This window comes from Panthera pardus, unplaced genomic scaffold, assembly GCF_024362965.1.
Source record: "Panthera pardus isolate Hobbes unplaced genomic scaffold, ASM2436296v1 HiC_scaffold_10, whole genome shotgun sequence".
NCBI classification, from domain to species: domain Eukaryota; kingdom Metazoa; phylum Chordata; class Mammalia; order Carnivora; family Felidae; genus Panthera; species Panthera pardus.
Window position 1 is genome coordinate 38,216,187 of NW_026526655.1, and position 16,952 is coordinate 38,233,138.

General features: G+C 41.5%; 1 protein-coding gene across 10 annotated transcripts in view; it reads left to right on the forward strand.

The window, feature by feature from the left end:
- ANKRD44 (ankyrin repeat domain 44) overlaps positions 1-16,952 on the forward strand; it is a 324,230-nt gene that overhangs the window by 163,692 nt on the left and 143,586 nt on the right. For all 10 annotated transcript variants that reach the window (XM_019428337.2, XM_019428342.2, XM_019428339.2 and 7 more), the window contains exon 4: positions 7,123-7,193. In XM_019428337.2, coding sequence (XP_019283882.1) covers positions 7,123-7,193 — 71 coding nt within the window. The remainder of the gene's footprint in view (positions 1-7,122; positions 7,194-16,952) is intronic.

Consider the following 16,952-nt stretch of genomic DNA (forward strand, 5'->3'; position numbering starts at 1 on the left):
GGGTTGTTTTCTAATATCAGCAAGCTCTGGGTCATCTTTCTCCTTGAAAGAATGTTAATATTAAAAGCCACATTGAGCACTACATAAAACTGAAAGTTTGCAGACTATATAAATAATAATAGTAATAACAATATAATGTAAATGTATAAATATAAATAACAAGAAAAAACAGTCATAGAAAAATAGAGGAAACAGGCAAAAAATATGAACACACAGTTCTCAGAGAATAAATTGCAAATGTCCAGTAAACAAACATATTAGAAGATGCCCAACCTCACTATTAAACAGGAAAACAGAAAAATGTGATACTGCTTCCTTCCAATCAGATTTGCAATATTTTATTGGCTGATAATATCAAGTATTGATGAGGATGTGGGGAACTAGGCAATCTCACACGTTAGCACTCTTTGGAGGATTGAGACTAAGGATTAAAACCGAAAGTGTGTGTGACCCATGACACAGAAAGTCCATTTCTAATTATCTATCCTAGACAAATACTTGCACGTTTGTAGGAGGAATCATTTTATGGGTGTTCACAGCAGCATTTTTTGAATAATGAAATGCTGGAAACAACTGAAATACCCATCAATGGACAGAATGTCTAAAAAATGTACTGTTTATATGTTGGAATACATGTGGTAATTAAAAAGTGGCATCATAAGTATCAACAGAGATAGGTATGAAAAATATATCGTGTGAAACAATGCAGAATGTCAATTCAGAAACAATTCAGAAACTCAGAGTATTATAGTAGGATACAATATTCAGAGGGTTATTACAATATGATATAATCTATGTAAAAGCATACTTATAAAACACTATAGATTTTTAAAAATTACTGTGTAATGTTTTAAATATGCAAAAAAGAATATTGTACTGACCACTCAGCTTAATTCTCTCAGTTTTCCTTGGTACACATATTGGCCTGCGTAGGGGTAAAAGAAACTGGAGGCTTATATACCAGGCTCAGGGCAGTGATTTTTTTTTTTTCCTTCAGTAAGTGGGGAGAGTCCAGCATTGAGAATGATTCTCCAGAGGCCTTTACTCAAATCTTTAATAATTCATGTTTTAGGGACACCTGGGTGGCTCAGTCGGTTCAATGTCCGACTTCAGCTCAGGTCATGATCTCACAGTCCGTGAGTTTGAGCCCCGCATTGGGCTCTGTGCTGACAGCCCAGAACCTGGAGCCTGCTTCTGATTCTGTGTCTCCCCCTCTCTCTGCCCCTCTGCTGCTCATGCTCTGTCTCTCTCTGTCTCAAAAATAAATAAAAACATTAAAAAAAACCAATTCATCTTTTAAAGAAGAATGCATTATTTGTATGATGAAACCATGAAGTAAAATAGGTCTGCTGATTTTCATTATGTTAGGCAGATTTTCATAGCTGCTGTATAAACTAGCTCAGTGAAGGAGACATTGAGGAATCTCTCTTTTAACCAGAAAGCTTCCTTCAATTAGCAACTGTTAATTTAGGACTGCCCTGGGCTTGGACCTAAATTGGCACATCGTGCCAAAGGCAGATGCCCCCAGTTTCTATTCCTTAGTCCCTGATTCTGCTCTGATAATAGTTAACAAGCAATTATGTAGTGCTTACCATGTGTCAGAAAGTGATCTCAGGTCTTTTGTGGTTTATCCTTCTAGACTGTTCAATATTTTTACAAAAGCAGGCTCATATAATATTTTGGTACTTTTTCCACATAACAATGGTTTGTGAACATCTCTCCACATTATTAAGAATTCTTATAAAGCACCACAGCCACCGCGTATGGCTATATACTAATTTATTTAACCAACTCTTCTCTAACACCAAGATTGTTTCCTGTATATTACTTTTTTGGCTAACCTTTTTTTAACACATTCTTGAAGATTAGTCTTAACATTAGCCCATAGTTATTTCCTTTAGAAACATGTTATAGAGCATCCTAATACACTTACACAAAGACAGAAATAGGTTGTGGGTAAGAGAGAGAGAGAAAGGGAGAAGAGAGAAGGGGAGAGAGAGGGAGGAAAAAGGGGGAGGCAGAACACAGAGGGAGACTGAAGGTAAGATTTGGACATGCCATGGCAAAAGCTGGTGAACACAGGTACCGTGCACGTGCCCTCTGCCCCTCGTTGGTATCCTGGTGATCTGCCTGGTGAGGAGCTACTGGGGTGAGATTTTTAGATTCAAAATGTGGTGATAAAATTTGGGAAGACAGCAAAAGATTCCCTGAGATTCTCGAGCTCTCTCACCTCTGGGTAGTCATGAACTTCTGTGGTCCCACTTTTTCTGGGTGTGCTGACCTTGCTTCTGTTCTACAGCTGGGGATCTATCTGTGGGATCAGCTACAGTGATTGAGGAGGGAAGAGAGCATGAGAACACATTGTTAACTTGAAAATGTCTTTTCAAATTGGACTGTGCCACTGAGGTTATCTACAAATCCAACAGCAGTTGTGGTTCCTAATCAATTATATACCTGGAGTGAGCCTTCGGAAAATCCTGGAAGAGACTGTGCCCGGGCCACTTTATATGAAAATGTCATTTTTTTTTTTTTTATCCGTGAGAAGGGCCACTGACCAAGAAAAAATAGCGTAAGAAAAAGCATCATAATCCTCCCCATTTTTTTAAGCTTACTTATTTTTTTAAAAAGAGAGCGAGAGAGAGCATGAGCTGGGGAGGGGCAGAGAGAGAGAGAGAGAGAGAGAGAGAGAGAGAGAGTGTCCCAAGCAGGCTCTGCACAATCAGCATGGAGCCTGACTTGGGGCGTCAGCTCACAAACTGCAAGATCATGACCCGAGCCAAAATCAAGAGTCTGAACCACCCAAGTGTCCCAAACTTCCCTATTTTTATTAAGAAACATAAAACTCCAAATGCACTGCTTTCTTAGAAATGTTTAATAGTAAATATTTCAAACATACAGAAAATATGGAGAAAAATATAAGTAATACCCATGTACACCAAGCTTTAAGATATCCTGACATTTTCCATGTTTGTATCATATCTGTTTTCTAAAGAAAATATTGAAGACACATTTCCAGCCCATTTGGCATACTTCATCCTTTTTTCTCTACCATCCCTTCCTAGAAACAACCACTATCTAGAATTGCTGTTTGTTTTCTTTAGCCATATTTGTTACTTTTGTTTCACACCTATGCATGCATCCACAAACATCATGTAGAATTGTTTTTGTAAATTTAAAAACTTTATATAACTGACATTATGTAATAGGTATTATTGGTAACTTCATTTGTTCATTCACGCTATGTGTCTGAAGTGCATCTGTATGTGTATATATATATATATATATATATATATATATATATATATCAAAAACTTCAGTCTGTTCATTTCCATGACAGTATGACATTCCATTGTACACATATACCGCAATGTATTTATCCATTTTCCTTTTGACCAGCATTTAGGATTTCAGTTTCTTGCTGTTACAAACATGCTGCGGTAAACATTTTTCCACATGTGTGAAAGTTTGTCCAGGGTATATGTTTGGGATGGGTCGCTGGGTAGGAGGGCACATGCAATGTCAGTTTTACTAGGTAGCAGCAAATTGCTTCCCAGAGGTGGTTGTACCAGTTCATACTCCCACCAGCTGTATGTAAATCTTTTTTTTTTTTTTTTAACATTTATTATTGAGAGACAGAGAGAGACAGAGCACGAGAAGGGTTGGGGCAGAGAGAGAGGGGGACACAGAATCTGAAGCCAGCTCCAGGCTCTGAGCTATCAGAGCCCGACGCGGGGCTCGAACTCACAAACCGCGAGATCATGACCTGAGCCGAATTCGGACGCTTAACCGACGGAGCCACCCAGGCACCCCAATATAAGTGTTAATATTACTCCCTACCCTTACTAACTCTTGGGATTGTCATACTTTAGAATTTTCACCAATTTGATGGGTGTGAAATGGTATGTTAATGTTGCTTTCATTTGCTTCTCCCTGATAAATTTTGAGAAGTATATTTTCATATGTATCTTGCCATTTGGGATTCTTCTTGCATTAGCTTTTTAAGCTTACACACAGGCAATGCAAAATTTGCTCTGTCAAAGACTATGAATAATGAAGTATGTATTTTTGTTTCATATTATTATAACCAGTGTTTGGAGCTAAAAGGAGAAATGTAGGGGAAAAGGAAATGAAATCAAGGGGGAATGTACATGTATAAATACTTGCAATATATATATATATACATATATATATATATATATGTATGAAAATGGAAAAAGATAGAGAAAGATGGAAAGATAGAGGGAGAGAGGAATGAATCTAAGGAAGGCAGAGAAAGATTGGAGAAAGTAGAAGGGAAATTTAATCAATGTTTAGTGGAAAGGTTAGTTGTGAAGTGAGGCACACTGCCTAAGAGCTTGGGCTTTGAAGTCAGACTGCCTGGGTTCAAATCTACCGTTTCCTAGCTGGGTACCTGGAGCTTATTACTTCTCGTGGCCTTAGTTCCTTCATCTACAAAATTAGCATCTTAATAGCATCTCCCTATTAAATGGACTACACATTTGTTAGTATACCAAGCAAGAGCTCAGATTATATTAGCAGTTTCTAACAAGGCTGTTAGCAATTGCACAGCTGTAATAATACAATTTTAGCTCTTCTGAACTAAAGGGAGCTTTTAAGCAAATGAGTAGACAAGTTGGGCTTTACCACTTAGCATTTAGAACTGCACTGTCCAACACGGTAGTCACAAACCTGCGGTGGCTACTGAGCCCTTGAAGTGTGGCCAGTTCCAGTGCGGATGTGCTGTAAGGGTAAAATACACTCTGGATTTTGAGGCTTTTGCATGAGAAAAAGAATAAATTACCTGAATAATTTTTAAACTCAATTACATGATAATAGTTTGGGTATATTGAGTTAAATAAAATATATTACTAAAATTAATTTTGCTTCTTTTTTTATCCCCCTTTTAAATGTGGCTACCAGAAAATTTAAAATTGCATCCTTGGCTCCCATGACATTTCCACTGGACTGCACTGACCCTGAGGCTCCGAGTCTGAAGGGATGCGGTACCCACAGCAGGTACCACATCTGACACACATAGCGTTTCTTCCTACGAACGTACTAAAGGAGGGGGTGACTACAGTGGTTAATGGGACAGCGTGCAGACAGTTCAGTGACACCTCAGACTCAGACACAGGGTGTGATGCGACCAGGTGTTGTCCCTCTCAGACGACTGGTTTGACTTTGTGACATGAAGTTAAAACTGGACAGGGCAAGCGAAAGGGATACCCTGATGCAGGCATCCCCACCAGGCATCCACCCCTATAGGACGTTCATTCCAGAGCGTTTAGCTCAGGACTTCTTGCTGCAGGACAAGGAGATGACCTGCTGGTGTTGATTCTTAGCATGCCCAAACTGATTTTATTTCATCCTTATTGATGTAAGGGGCTTCAGCCTTTTCAGGTAAACTGCCTGGACAGAGTTAGTAGAATTAGGATTCAAGTAATTTTAAGCTTGATGAACTAAGCAACAATTTATCAGTGGCTTTCAACCTTGACAGCATATTAAAATAACCTTGGGTCTTGGGGAGCTTTTAAAAAATACCTGCACTTGGCTCTATCTCAAGCCAATGAAGTCAGAAGGAGGGGAGGGGAGGAGAGACCTCTCTCTCTTGTTTTAGGGATTATTATGTTCTTGCTCTCTGTAATTAATATTGTTGATGGTATTTGTTCTTCAGTTAAGGAGAAAAAATAGGGTAAGTTCTATGATTTGTTATTTCCTTTTAGCTGGTGGCTTAAACTAAATGGCTAGCTCACTTTTACCCATGAAAGTCTCCTGTCGCCTTTTTTTTCTTTTCTTTTTAAAACAAGGTTTCTATTTTTCAGCTCTCAGCTGGCCTTGGCCTCACTGAGATTAGTCACTCCCTGATTCCACTTGACTCACTTTCTCGGCCCTTGTCCCAGAGGCACCCCCTCCACACTTCCCCTCCTCTGCCTTACTTTCTAGTTTCTTTGATTCATGTCTCCACTCTTCGTCCTCACGAGCTTCCTTCCTTGTTGTCCTGAGGCTAACATAGGCTCCTCAGGTTGCAGCTACAAAGATATCACACATATTTATCTTATCCTCCTCTTTTATAGCCCTTTAAAGAAATTTTCCATCTGGGCAAAACACTGATCAAAACCCGGGACCCAAAAAAGGGAAGCTCATATTGGGTGTTTCCACAGTTCAGTTGTAGACTCAGTGAACTTGCACTCATAGATATGGTGAGGGTATCGTGGAAGGAGGGCATGCTCTACTCTCTGGAAATCCATTCACATAGAGCTTCTGTTCCGTGATGGCGACGTGGCTCCCAGAAAGTTGAGCATGGGGGGCACATCCCTGAGTGTGCGCTTGTTCTGGCCCATGTGTGAGCCTGTCTGCCCACACCCCATAGTGGCGGGGGAGGGAGGGCCGTGATCAACCTGTATAGACTTCATGTTGTATCTGTCCAAATGCTTTGGAAGCTGGCTTCTTCCTATCGAGACACCTGGCTAGTCTCAGAGAAATAATTGGGATTCCTGGATAGAACAGATTTCTGCTAATCCCCTCAGCCCAGATCAAGTCTCATGAGAACTCAACTTTACAAGACTTGTTTGAAATCCCACTGGCCTCTAGTATACTTTTATTGGAAGGCTGCTCATCCTAAGCAGTTTGCCAAGAAGGGTATTGTGTGTCCTGTGTGGTAAGTATACTTGAAGACTAAAACTAATATATGTGATTATATATTGTATATTGTCTATAAAACATTTTATATTTATACATTTTATATACATATATGTTTATATACATACACACATACCTGCGAAGTTCTTCATTCTTCAGAATCGACATTTCCCTGCTCCTGGAGAATCTCCACCTTCTTACATCTGTGTGTCCTATCCAATGAGGCACTGCACTTCTCACACAGTCTTTATGCAATTCTGGTGACATTTTCAGCTCCTGGTTTCACTTTTTCTACTATACTAGGTCTCTCTTCCTGTCTGGTGGCTAGCAAATGCATGACCGGTACAAAGAGAAAACAAAACAAAATATGGTGGTTGTACCAGGCAAATGAGAGCACAAGATATCACAATTATTATTATTGATTTAACATCAATAGAATTTCCCTGACTGCATTATGCCTCTAACTTGTGCTTTTGGTTCCAGGAGCTCGTGTAAATGCCAAGGACAACATGTGGCTGACCCCACTGCACCGGGCTGTCGCCTCCAGAAGTGAAGTGAGTGATTATCTTATATAATCTAGCACCTCCAGGCCACAGAAAGAGAAAAAATGCTTTCTGTTGAATTTGGTATTGTTGCTTGTGAACAAAAGGCTTTTACTTCTAATACAAGAGGGTTACCAAGAAACAGTTTGTTCTTTTGAGCACCTCCTTCATGCCAGGCATGGTGCTGGGGGTGGTGACTGGAGTAGTCCCAGGTAGACAGTGTGATACTTGACTTCAGTGAGTTCTCAGTCTGAAGGGGGTGCTAAACATGTAAGCAGATCAGTACAATATCATAACTTAATTGGAGGAGGAAGAAGATAACTGCCTGAGTAGAGAAGTCTTCCAAGAAGAGAGGTCGGTTGAGCTGGTGCTTAGAGGATGAGTAGGGACTTACCAGGCCAGAAGGAGGGGGGAGGGTGGAGGCAGGACAGTAGACGTGCTAGAGGACAAGGGCCATGGACATGAATGAATGGCAGGTTCAGATGGCTATAGGTGGAACAAGGGATGTGGTGGAAGATAAGTCTGATGGCAGAGGCCAGGGGTCCTCTGAGCAGTAGGGTACAGTCACGGCAAGATAAGAATGAACCTGACAGGACTTGGGACCTTGTGAGGGTGAGGTAGAAGAGAGGTCACTGGGTGAATGGTGATGCCATCGATTGAGAAGGCAGAGGCAGAGGAGCAGGGAAGGGAAGTTAATCAGTTCTGTATGAACATGTCACATTTGGCAAACATATTACCAGAATGTAAGCTCCATAAGGGCACAGACCTGTTGTTGTTTGTTGTTGTTGTTGTTGTTTTGTTCCTTGATGTGTCCCAAGCCTGGGACATTGTAGGTGCTCAAGAAAGAATTTATTTTAAATTCCAAAAATGCAGGTGAAGATGGTTAATAGATGATCATTTTTTATACACGTCTAGCACTGAGGAACTGAGAGGATGGTCATTGAAGCTATAGCAAATCTTAAAAAAAAAAGGGGGAGGGGAGGGGCGCCTGGGTGTCTCAGTCAGTTAAGCGTCCGACTTCCGCTCAGGTCATGATCTCACAGTTCATGGGTTCGAGCCCCACGTTGAGCTCTGTGCTAACAGCTCAGAGCCTGCAGCCTGCTTTGGATTCTGTGTCTCCCTTTCTCTCTGTCCCTCCACTGCTCACTCTCTGTCTCTTTCTCAAAATAAATAAACATTAAAAAAAATTTTAAAAAGAAACTACAGCAAATGGCTCAGCTGGTTCAGGGAAAGTATAACAGATGCAAAGAGAGAACCAGTGTGGGGGAGGGGTGGCCAGGAATGCTGGTGAATATGAACCTTGCAACCTAGTCAGAGGGGATGCCCACCATCCAGGGATACAAGAGGCTGTCACCTAGGGGGCACTTGTCATTGGATGACTAGTTTTTGTAGCTGATTTTTTACGAAATGAGGCTTCTCTGCTGCTGGAGAAGGTGCTGTTCTCCAGGTACAGCTAGGAGCAAGTGGTGTTGCTGACGTGTTGATGGCTATCATCAGCGTCAGCTTTTCCTCTTTGGCAAACTATCTGGACATTTCACAATATGCTTCGTAGATGACAGTTAAGTTAGTGCTCATAATCTTCCTTGCTGTGCTGTGTGATTTGAGTAGTTTTTATAAGATGCGGTCTGTTCTCTTTCCCAATAGCCCACATGGAATGAGGGAAACAAATGATCCTAAGTTGCCTGACTCAGATCCTGGGGAATCCAGAATCTCCTTATGGTCTCACGTTTCATTTCTGTTTTACCTGGGAAAGCAGGTACAGTGGGCTGCTTGAGTTTGTATGACCAGTGTCATGTGTCATGAGACTAGCTCCTTCACAGAGTATTCCTTGGTCTTTGAAGACTGTATGATCTTCAGTAAATTTCTTTTTTTAAGTATTCTTCGAAAATTATGAGTTTTATTCCTCTTTTAACATGAACCAGGTCTTTTTAGTTAAAAAAAAAAATTCACCAAGCACTTCCAACATGCCAGGAACTGTGCTTAGGAGGCTTGTAGTCTAGTGGCACAGAAAGATGTAAAACCAGATGATTTCAGTATTATGTGATCTTTCCCAAGTGATCTCCCCCTTTGTGAGCTCAGCTACTTGCTTTAAATCTTCAAAACACCCATTTGCCAGCAACCATCAGCTTGCCTTCCTTACATGTCTTTAGTGTATTTGATTGAGTTCAGTCAACCCAATGATGATGATTCAACCTTTATGTCTGAGACAGGCGTTTGTTGCTTCCCTAAGGAACCAGCTCCCTCTACAGGTTTGCCGAGGGAAAAATATCCCATGCATGTGTCTCTTGTTAGGAAGGAATTAAATGCAAGCCGACCCTGAGTTGTAGTCAGGGTCATATCTTCATATTAATATCTGTCACAACAAGTCAAAAAGATTCTTATGAAAATTGAAGTCTCTGTGACTGTCGTTGGAACAGACTGTGGACATCTGAACTCCAACACAGCACTTGGCTGTGGAAGTCCTAAATTCAGATTTTCTTCTTCCTCTGAATTTGATCTTATTATGTGATTATTACATTCCATTATATCTCCCCTAAATAATAGCTGAGAAAAGAGAAGCAGGCTTGAGGAGAAAACAACAGAGAAGGTTTGGATTGTGTTTTGGAACTTGTCTGTTAGCATTTGCCAAAGGAGATGTGTGTGCTCAGCTTGAGAGTTGGCACATCTGTCTGTTGCTTAGATTGGCAAACACTGGTGTATGACTTACGCGAATGTGAATTAAAAACCGTTTCTGCATTGAAAGGCTTATGAACTCTCTTCTGTCCTCAAAGCCCTTTGCCTCTAAAATGTAGGCAATTGATGTCTCCGGGCTCAGGGTTCAATCAGGGACCCAGAACCACCATGAGAGATACAGAATAAGATATTTATTGTAGTAATTAAGCCTCACACAATTGTGTGAGCTGCTGGAGAAGTTTGTGTAAGGCCATCACCTTGGTTTCTGTGTGGTTCTGAAGTCACTGCTGGTGGGCAGGGTCTGCAGTTGCAAAGAAAAGCTGGACGTGAAATGGGGGAGAACAAGAACAAACTGGAACCCCTGCTCTCACTGCCTCAACATTGCAGACTTGGGAGACTTGCAGAAGGAGCTGTGTGCTTCACCTTAGAGCTTGTGGGCACCTGACCCAAGAATAGGAGAACCCGAGGGAGATACTGTAAGTTCTGAAGAAGCACCAACCATGTCCTGTGCCAACACAGGGTCCAGCTGGTCAGTGACAGTGTGTGCAAGCTGCAGCGGCACCTGGCACCCAACACACCAATCAGGCTGTGGTTTCATCTATGCCTCCCAAAATCCAGGCAGATTTCCCTTGTGGCAAACAGGGCTGGGGAGGGGATTCTGGGAAATATGGTTCAGCTTGGCTATGTTGACACAACATAAAACTATCACTGAAATTATTATTCTGTTCTAATTAAAAAGACATTCTCAGGACACCTGGGTGTCTCAGTTGGTTAAGTGCCCGACTTCAGCTCAGGTCATGATCTTGCAGTCCATGAGTTCGAGCCCCGCGTCAGGCTCTGTGCTGACAACTCAGAGCCTGGAGCCTGCTTCAGATTCTGTGTCTCTCTCTTTCTCTGCCCCTCCCCCACTCATGCCTCTGTCTCTCTGTCTCTCTCTCAAAAGTAAATAAATATTTAAAAAAAAACTTTTTAAATGACATTCTGGATAGTAAGTTCCTTGAAATGAGTGTCATGCCTGTTGCTTGTCATTGTGTTTCCAGCATCTAGCCTGCTCAGTAAACAACTGTTTTTTGAGTGATTCATTAAAGACTAGATTTCTTTTTTTTTTTTTTATAATTTTTTTTTCAACGTTTTTTATTGATTTTTGGGACAGAGAGAGACAGAGCATGAACGGGGGAGGGGCAGAGAGAGAGGGAGACACAGAATTGGAAACAGGCTCCAGGCTCCGAGCCATCAGCCCAGAGCCTGACGCGGGGCTCGAACTCACGGACCGCAAGATGGTGACCTGGCTGAAGTCGGATGCTTAACTGACTGCGCCACCCAGGCGCCCTAAAGACTAGATTTCTACCTTAAGCTATGTTAATGTGATTCTCTGTACAACTGCTAACATAGAACTAGTGTGCACCACAGAGAATGCCGATGGTAATCATCCTTCGTGCATGCAAGGTAAACTGACTTGAAGCTTGTTTATGGAAGTATGGCACAGGAAGCTGTTTAAGCCACTGGAACCCGCGAGATCAGGATGAGTTTCAAAATTGTATGCAGCACAGATATCAGTAGAAGTCAAAGATATCGATATCAGCCAAATTTTCTGAGCTTTCTTTCCATCCAGGCAAGTTTTATGTTCAGGTTTCTATGCCTGGAAAAATCATATTCGTTGCTAAATGTATTTCCTGAGCCTGTAATAGCAATAGGAGTATAGATTATAATATTGCTTAAACATCAACCCATGCCTGACAGAAAAGCTCCTACACACACAGGAGAGTAGATCAGAACGTGGTCATACCCTCCGAAGACTGTCCAGCATAGACTGGGATCTGGAGATAAACCTTCAAGACTTTCTTGCTACTGACCAGGCTGTGTTGTGTGCTTCCTTCTGATGCTTCCCCGCATCCCCCTCCTTCCTCCCCACCTCCTCACACCTGGGATTCCCAGGGAGGAGACAGCCAAACCAATAATTGGAGCCATAGCACTGTCTTCTGCGTGACTCCCCAAAGGCTTCCTTCACCACCACCTCCCCTTTCTCTGACTACTCCCACTGCTGAGAAGAAATGAAGATATCTCTTGCCAAAGTGTTAGGGAAACATATTTTGAGATTCTATATAACACAGATGAGCAAGATTTGGGGCTTCCAGGAAGAGTTTTCTGAGGTGTGAATTATTTCTGATTGTTCCTCCTGTTTAACTTATTCTTAATGCTTTTTTGTTTTTCTTAGAAAAGAGTGGCCATAGGGGACAGGAATTAAATGCATATGAACCTGGACAGTTTAATACCTTGTTTATTAGAGGCCACCTAGTGAGGACACTGTTAAGTGTGCTACAGGGGCCTTGAAGGGTCACAGAGTGTGTCTTCCAGGACATGGTATTTAGGGCAGACACCCAGGCACCCAGCCTACTGTGGCCTGCGTCCAAATGCAGCCGGCTTTTCACACATGCCTTTTCTTCTAGAATGAACTGAAGGTAGCACCAAAGGAGAATGGCTGAACTTTCACTTTCCTGTTCTAGCGGCTGTCTTTTGGTTAACAGCGTTAAAAATGATTGTGTCCTGTCTTTAGGCTGTAGAAGTGAGGATGTTGAGTCCAAATATATATTGTTACAGTGAACGTTTATTGAAACCTTAGTGTGTGCTAGGCAGAATGCTAGGCACTTTCTGTGCACGATCCCGTTTTAACCTCCGGGCCACTCTTTGAGACTGATAATGCTATTAATCCTAATGTAGGAAAGGTAATCTCAGTGAAGTTAGGTAACGAGCCTAACATGCCGCAGCCAGTAAGTGGAGGAGCGTGTAACTCGCGAATCTGCTCTCTTAACCACCATGATCTGCTGCTTCCCTCAGATCAGCCGAGCCCCCTGATGCATACTGCTCCTACCCATAAAATGGGTGTGCTTTTGTGTCTGTGCAGACAGAAGTCCTGACAAGTATAAAAATGTTTCCCAGAGCCGAGCAGGATAAGCATTTTATCATATAGCTCAAATTTTAATACTCATGCTTTCCCCCTTTCTCTAAAAAGCATTGTCATTATTGTGAGCTAAATGCTAGTAGACAGGAGGATTGCAAGAATTATATGGGAGACGGGAATGTTATTGCTTTCCTTAAGTTATTCCATGATTATAAAAAGATGATCACGTAGAGGACGTAGTACCGGGAATGAAAGAAAGTAAGCACTCTATGACCTATTACTTAGAATGTAGGTGAGTGATACTCAGATTTACTGTGCATTCATATTATCTGGGGTGCTTGTCACAAGTACCTGTTCTAGAACCTCATCTCCAGAGATTCTGATATAGCCTGTGGTCGCGCCCAGAAATCTGCATTTTAAAAAGAAGATTGTGACGCATGTGGTCTCCACACCACACTCTGAGAGCTGAGGTCTAACACCGGGAATACTTTAGTATCTGGCCTTCCCTGTGTCGAAAGGCAGCACTTCTTCAACAGTTGCCTTTGAGTTCCTCCATACCCCAGAGTCTCCAGGGAGCCCCCTTTGTACTGCTAGTTCTTGGAATAATTGAACTCCAATAATAATTATAATAATAAAGGTCAAGTTTAATTTAATAAGGAGGGCTTTTGGAGAAATATTCAATTAATTGAACAAATTAGTTGGGTACCGATTTATGCAATTCTTTCAGAATATGAAATTGCTGTAATCAATAGAGGGTGAAAGCCCCAAATGATTTCAGTAATAGAGTAAATGCCATCAGGACTGCGGGAAATGTCTTGTTAATACTGGCATATTTTTACTTAGAGAGTTTCTAATGATTATACCAATGCATTTATTCTACCCAAATATACTGAGTGTATACAGTATGCACAAGGCATCTGCCAGGCTTTGGGGAGAGTTTCTACAGAAAACTGGGTGAGACTCAGACCCCGGTCTAAACCAACTTACAGTTTATAACATTTGGCATTGCTTATGCCTGCATGGACTCTCTATAGTCACAAACAATTACTTTTCCATGAGTAATTTATGACCACTTAAATGCAATGCACATTTGGAAGTGAAAAAACAAACATTAAGGGTGACAGTTTTTAAGACACATGCTTCCTATTTCTTTTCATCTTTTCCATGTGCCGCTGTGTATGTTTCTACTTCTTATTACAGGGTTCGGGTGGCCTTTTGTAAAAAGAGAAAGTCATAAAAAGTAGCAATAAAGTGACTGCAAATGCCGTCTCCAATTCCCTTCTGCGTGGCATCCCATGACAGTTGCTCACTCTATTATTTCCATGATTGATACAGAGCAGCCTACTGTGGAGTGTAATCCAACTAGGTCTACAGTCCTAACACTGAATGCTAACTGGGCTGATGCCTCCATTCAGGAAAAATGCAGGACTCCTCACATGTGCTTGTTCATTATAAAGAAACAGTCTTTACGGGAGCCCTACTCACAGTGTGGGTTGTATACCCATCTAAGCCCGTGAGCTTTTGTCTTAAGACAAAATGATAAGAGTACGCATTCAGAAACTTTTAGAGCAATTTAATGGAGCAATTTTTTTTAGAGCAATTTTTCATTTCACACCTGCTAAATTTAATAATGAAAGAATCAAGTTCAAAATTTGTCTTTGTCTTTTTAAATTTTATTATCCTACTAAATACTTTTTATTGTATTTCACAAAAGCATTGACTCATGATTGATTTGAAATAATATTTTTTTAAAAACTGGTCCTTCACCACAGATAGTTTGAGAAAAACTGTTTAGGTATTTTTTTTTTAATGCTTATTTTTGAGAGACAGAGAGAGACAGAGCATGAGCGGGGGAGGGGCAGAGAGGGAGACACAGAATTGGAAGCAGGCTCCAGGTTCTGAGCTGTCAGCACAGAGCCCAACGCTAGGCTCAAACCCACAAATTGTGAGATCATGACCTGAGCTGAAGTTGGAGGCTTAACTGACTGAGGCGCCCAGGCGCCCCTAAGTATCTTTTCTTGATTCAGAAAGTGTTCAGTGTCCCTTGCCCCACATTAGTTTTCTTCTTTTCTTAATGCTGATTTATTTTTTTTTGAGAGAGAGAGAGCCCACACACGTGAGCAGGGGAGGGGCAGAGCGAGAGGGGGGACAGAGGATCCGAAGTGGGCTCTGTGCTGACAGCAGAGAGTTCGACCGTGGGGCTCAAACTCACGAACCATGAAATCATGATCTGAGCGAAGTTGGCCACTGAAGTGACTGAGCTACCCGGCTGCCCCTAGTTTTCTTTTATCTTGTAAATTTCTGTCAGAGTGGACTCCTAGATTTTAGCTAGTGGGTGATACTAGGAGAGAAAGGCTTCTTTTGATTACAAAAATTATTAACTTCCTAAATAGCCATAAAATTACTCTCTCTTAAAACCAAATTAAAGTACTTCCAAGATTAAAATTTTTGAAAGAGAAATGCAATTTTAAAGAAGGAAATTACTGTCTTTCTAAATCAAACCTTTGTTTTTTACTGAAGTATTATATTAAATTTCTATTAATGTTTAAGCAGGTTTGGCCGGCTAAAACAGAGTTAAAAATTTTAAATAACTAAGGAGAATTAACAGTTAAAAGTACTTATGTCAGCATGTTTGGCTGAAACTGTCCAGTGAGTAAGCTCTGGCCTGGTAGAAAATGCATAAGCCAGGCTCTTAATCAGCCAGGCTGACAGATCACTCCCCTTGAGTCAGTCACCCTGCCTATCACATGAAGCTGCCTATCAAATGAAGAGGTCAGGCCAGATGACCCCTGAAGCCTTCTACTACTTCTTTTTTTTTTTATGTTCATTTATTTTTGAGAGAGAAAGAGAGTGTGAGCAGGGGAGGGACTGAGAGAAAGAGAGAGACACAGATTCTGAAGCAGGCTCCAGGCTCTGAGCTGTCAGCACAGAGCCCCATGCAGGGCTCGAAATCACAAACGGTGAGATGAGGACCTGAGCCGAAGTCAGATGCTCAACGGACTGAGGCACCAAGGGGCTCCAGCCTTCTCTACTTCTAATATCCCATGTCTATGAAGTTAATTCCATAATAATTTTAGAATACTTGTATTTTCATTAAGAAAAAATAGTTAACTTTGGGGGGCCCCTGGGTGGCTCAATCAGTTAAGCACCTGACTCTTGATTTTGGCTTAGGCCACGATCTCATGGGTTGTAGGATCAAGCCCTGTGACAGGCTCTGCACTGACAGCATGGAGCCTGTTTGGGATTCTCTCTCCCTCTCTCTCTGTCCTCCCCTGCTCACTCTCTCTCAAAATAAGTAAATAAACATTAAAACAAGTGTTAATTTTTGGAAAATAAGTAAGATACCCTCCTTTGTATGCTAAGTATTTCTAGATAGAGTCCTTTCTTGTCAAGTAAGATGAAAACAATGCAATCCATTGCATAAGCAGATAGAGAAATAAAAATGAAGAATGGCAAAGCTAAAACATTTTATAAAAGTAGATAAATAAAAGTAATGGTTATTCTAGGCATCCTTGAGCTATGACAGTTGAGTGTTGGTATGAGAGACAAATGTGACGAAGTTGGCACTCACATGGTACTTGCTTAAAGTTCAAGTGAAAGGAGACTTATTAGAAAGCCTACCTGCTTCTATTTTTTTCCCCATCCAGTCAATGAACTTGAACCTTTAACTTGTCTAATTTTCGGGGTGTAACTCCGATGCTGGTTGGGGCACCTTGCCTTCTAAATGGATATAACTGGCTGGAAACGATGTGCCATATCTTGTACAAAGTCTAGCATTCTTCCAGTGATCCCAAAGAATTCCTGGAGATCTGAGCGTTTGGTTGCCTGGCTCCACCAACCTGCTCCTGATGTTTGTTTGGTTTATGTATCAGCTTTCTCTTCTTCATAGCCTGCTGACTCTGTTCCTGCCCAGATGTACACCTCTGCCCTGGGGTACAGGGCCCAAGTCCTCTCTCCTTTCTCTCTGTCCTCACCCCTTCCTTCCTACCAAGCTCCAAATGCTGCTTGTTGTATTATGCCCCAAAATGCATCTTGGTACATCCCCCTCCCAAATTCACTATAGACCCACCACTGCATAGCAAGGACTGAACACAGAGGCTTCTGCCCTCCTTAGAAGACTGTTTGGACTCAAAACAGTATTTTTTCATGTTGGTAAATAACAAAATTTTATTTTAACCGGATTTGATCATTTGCAATTT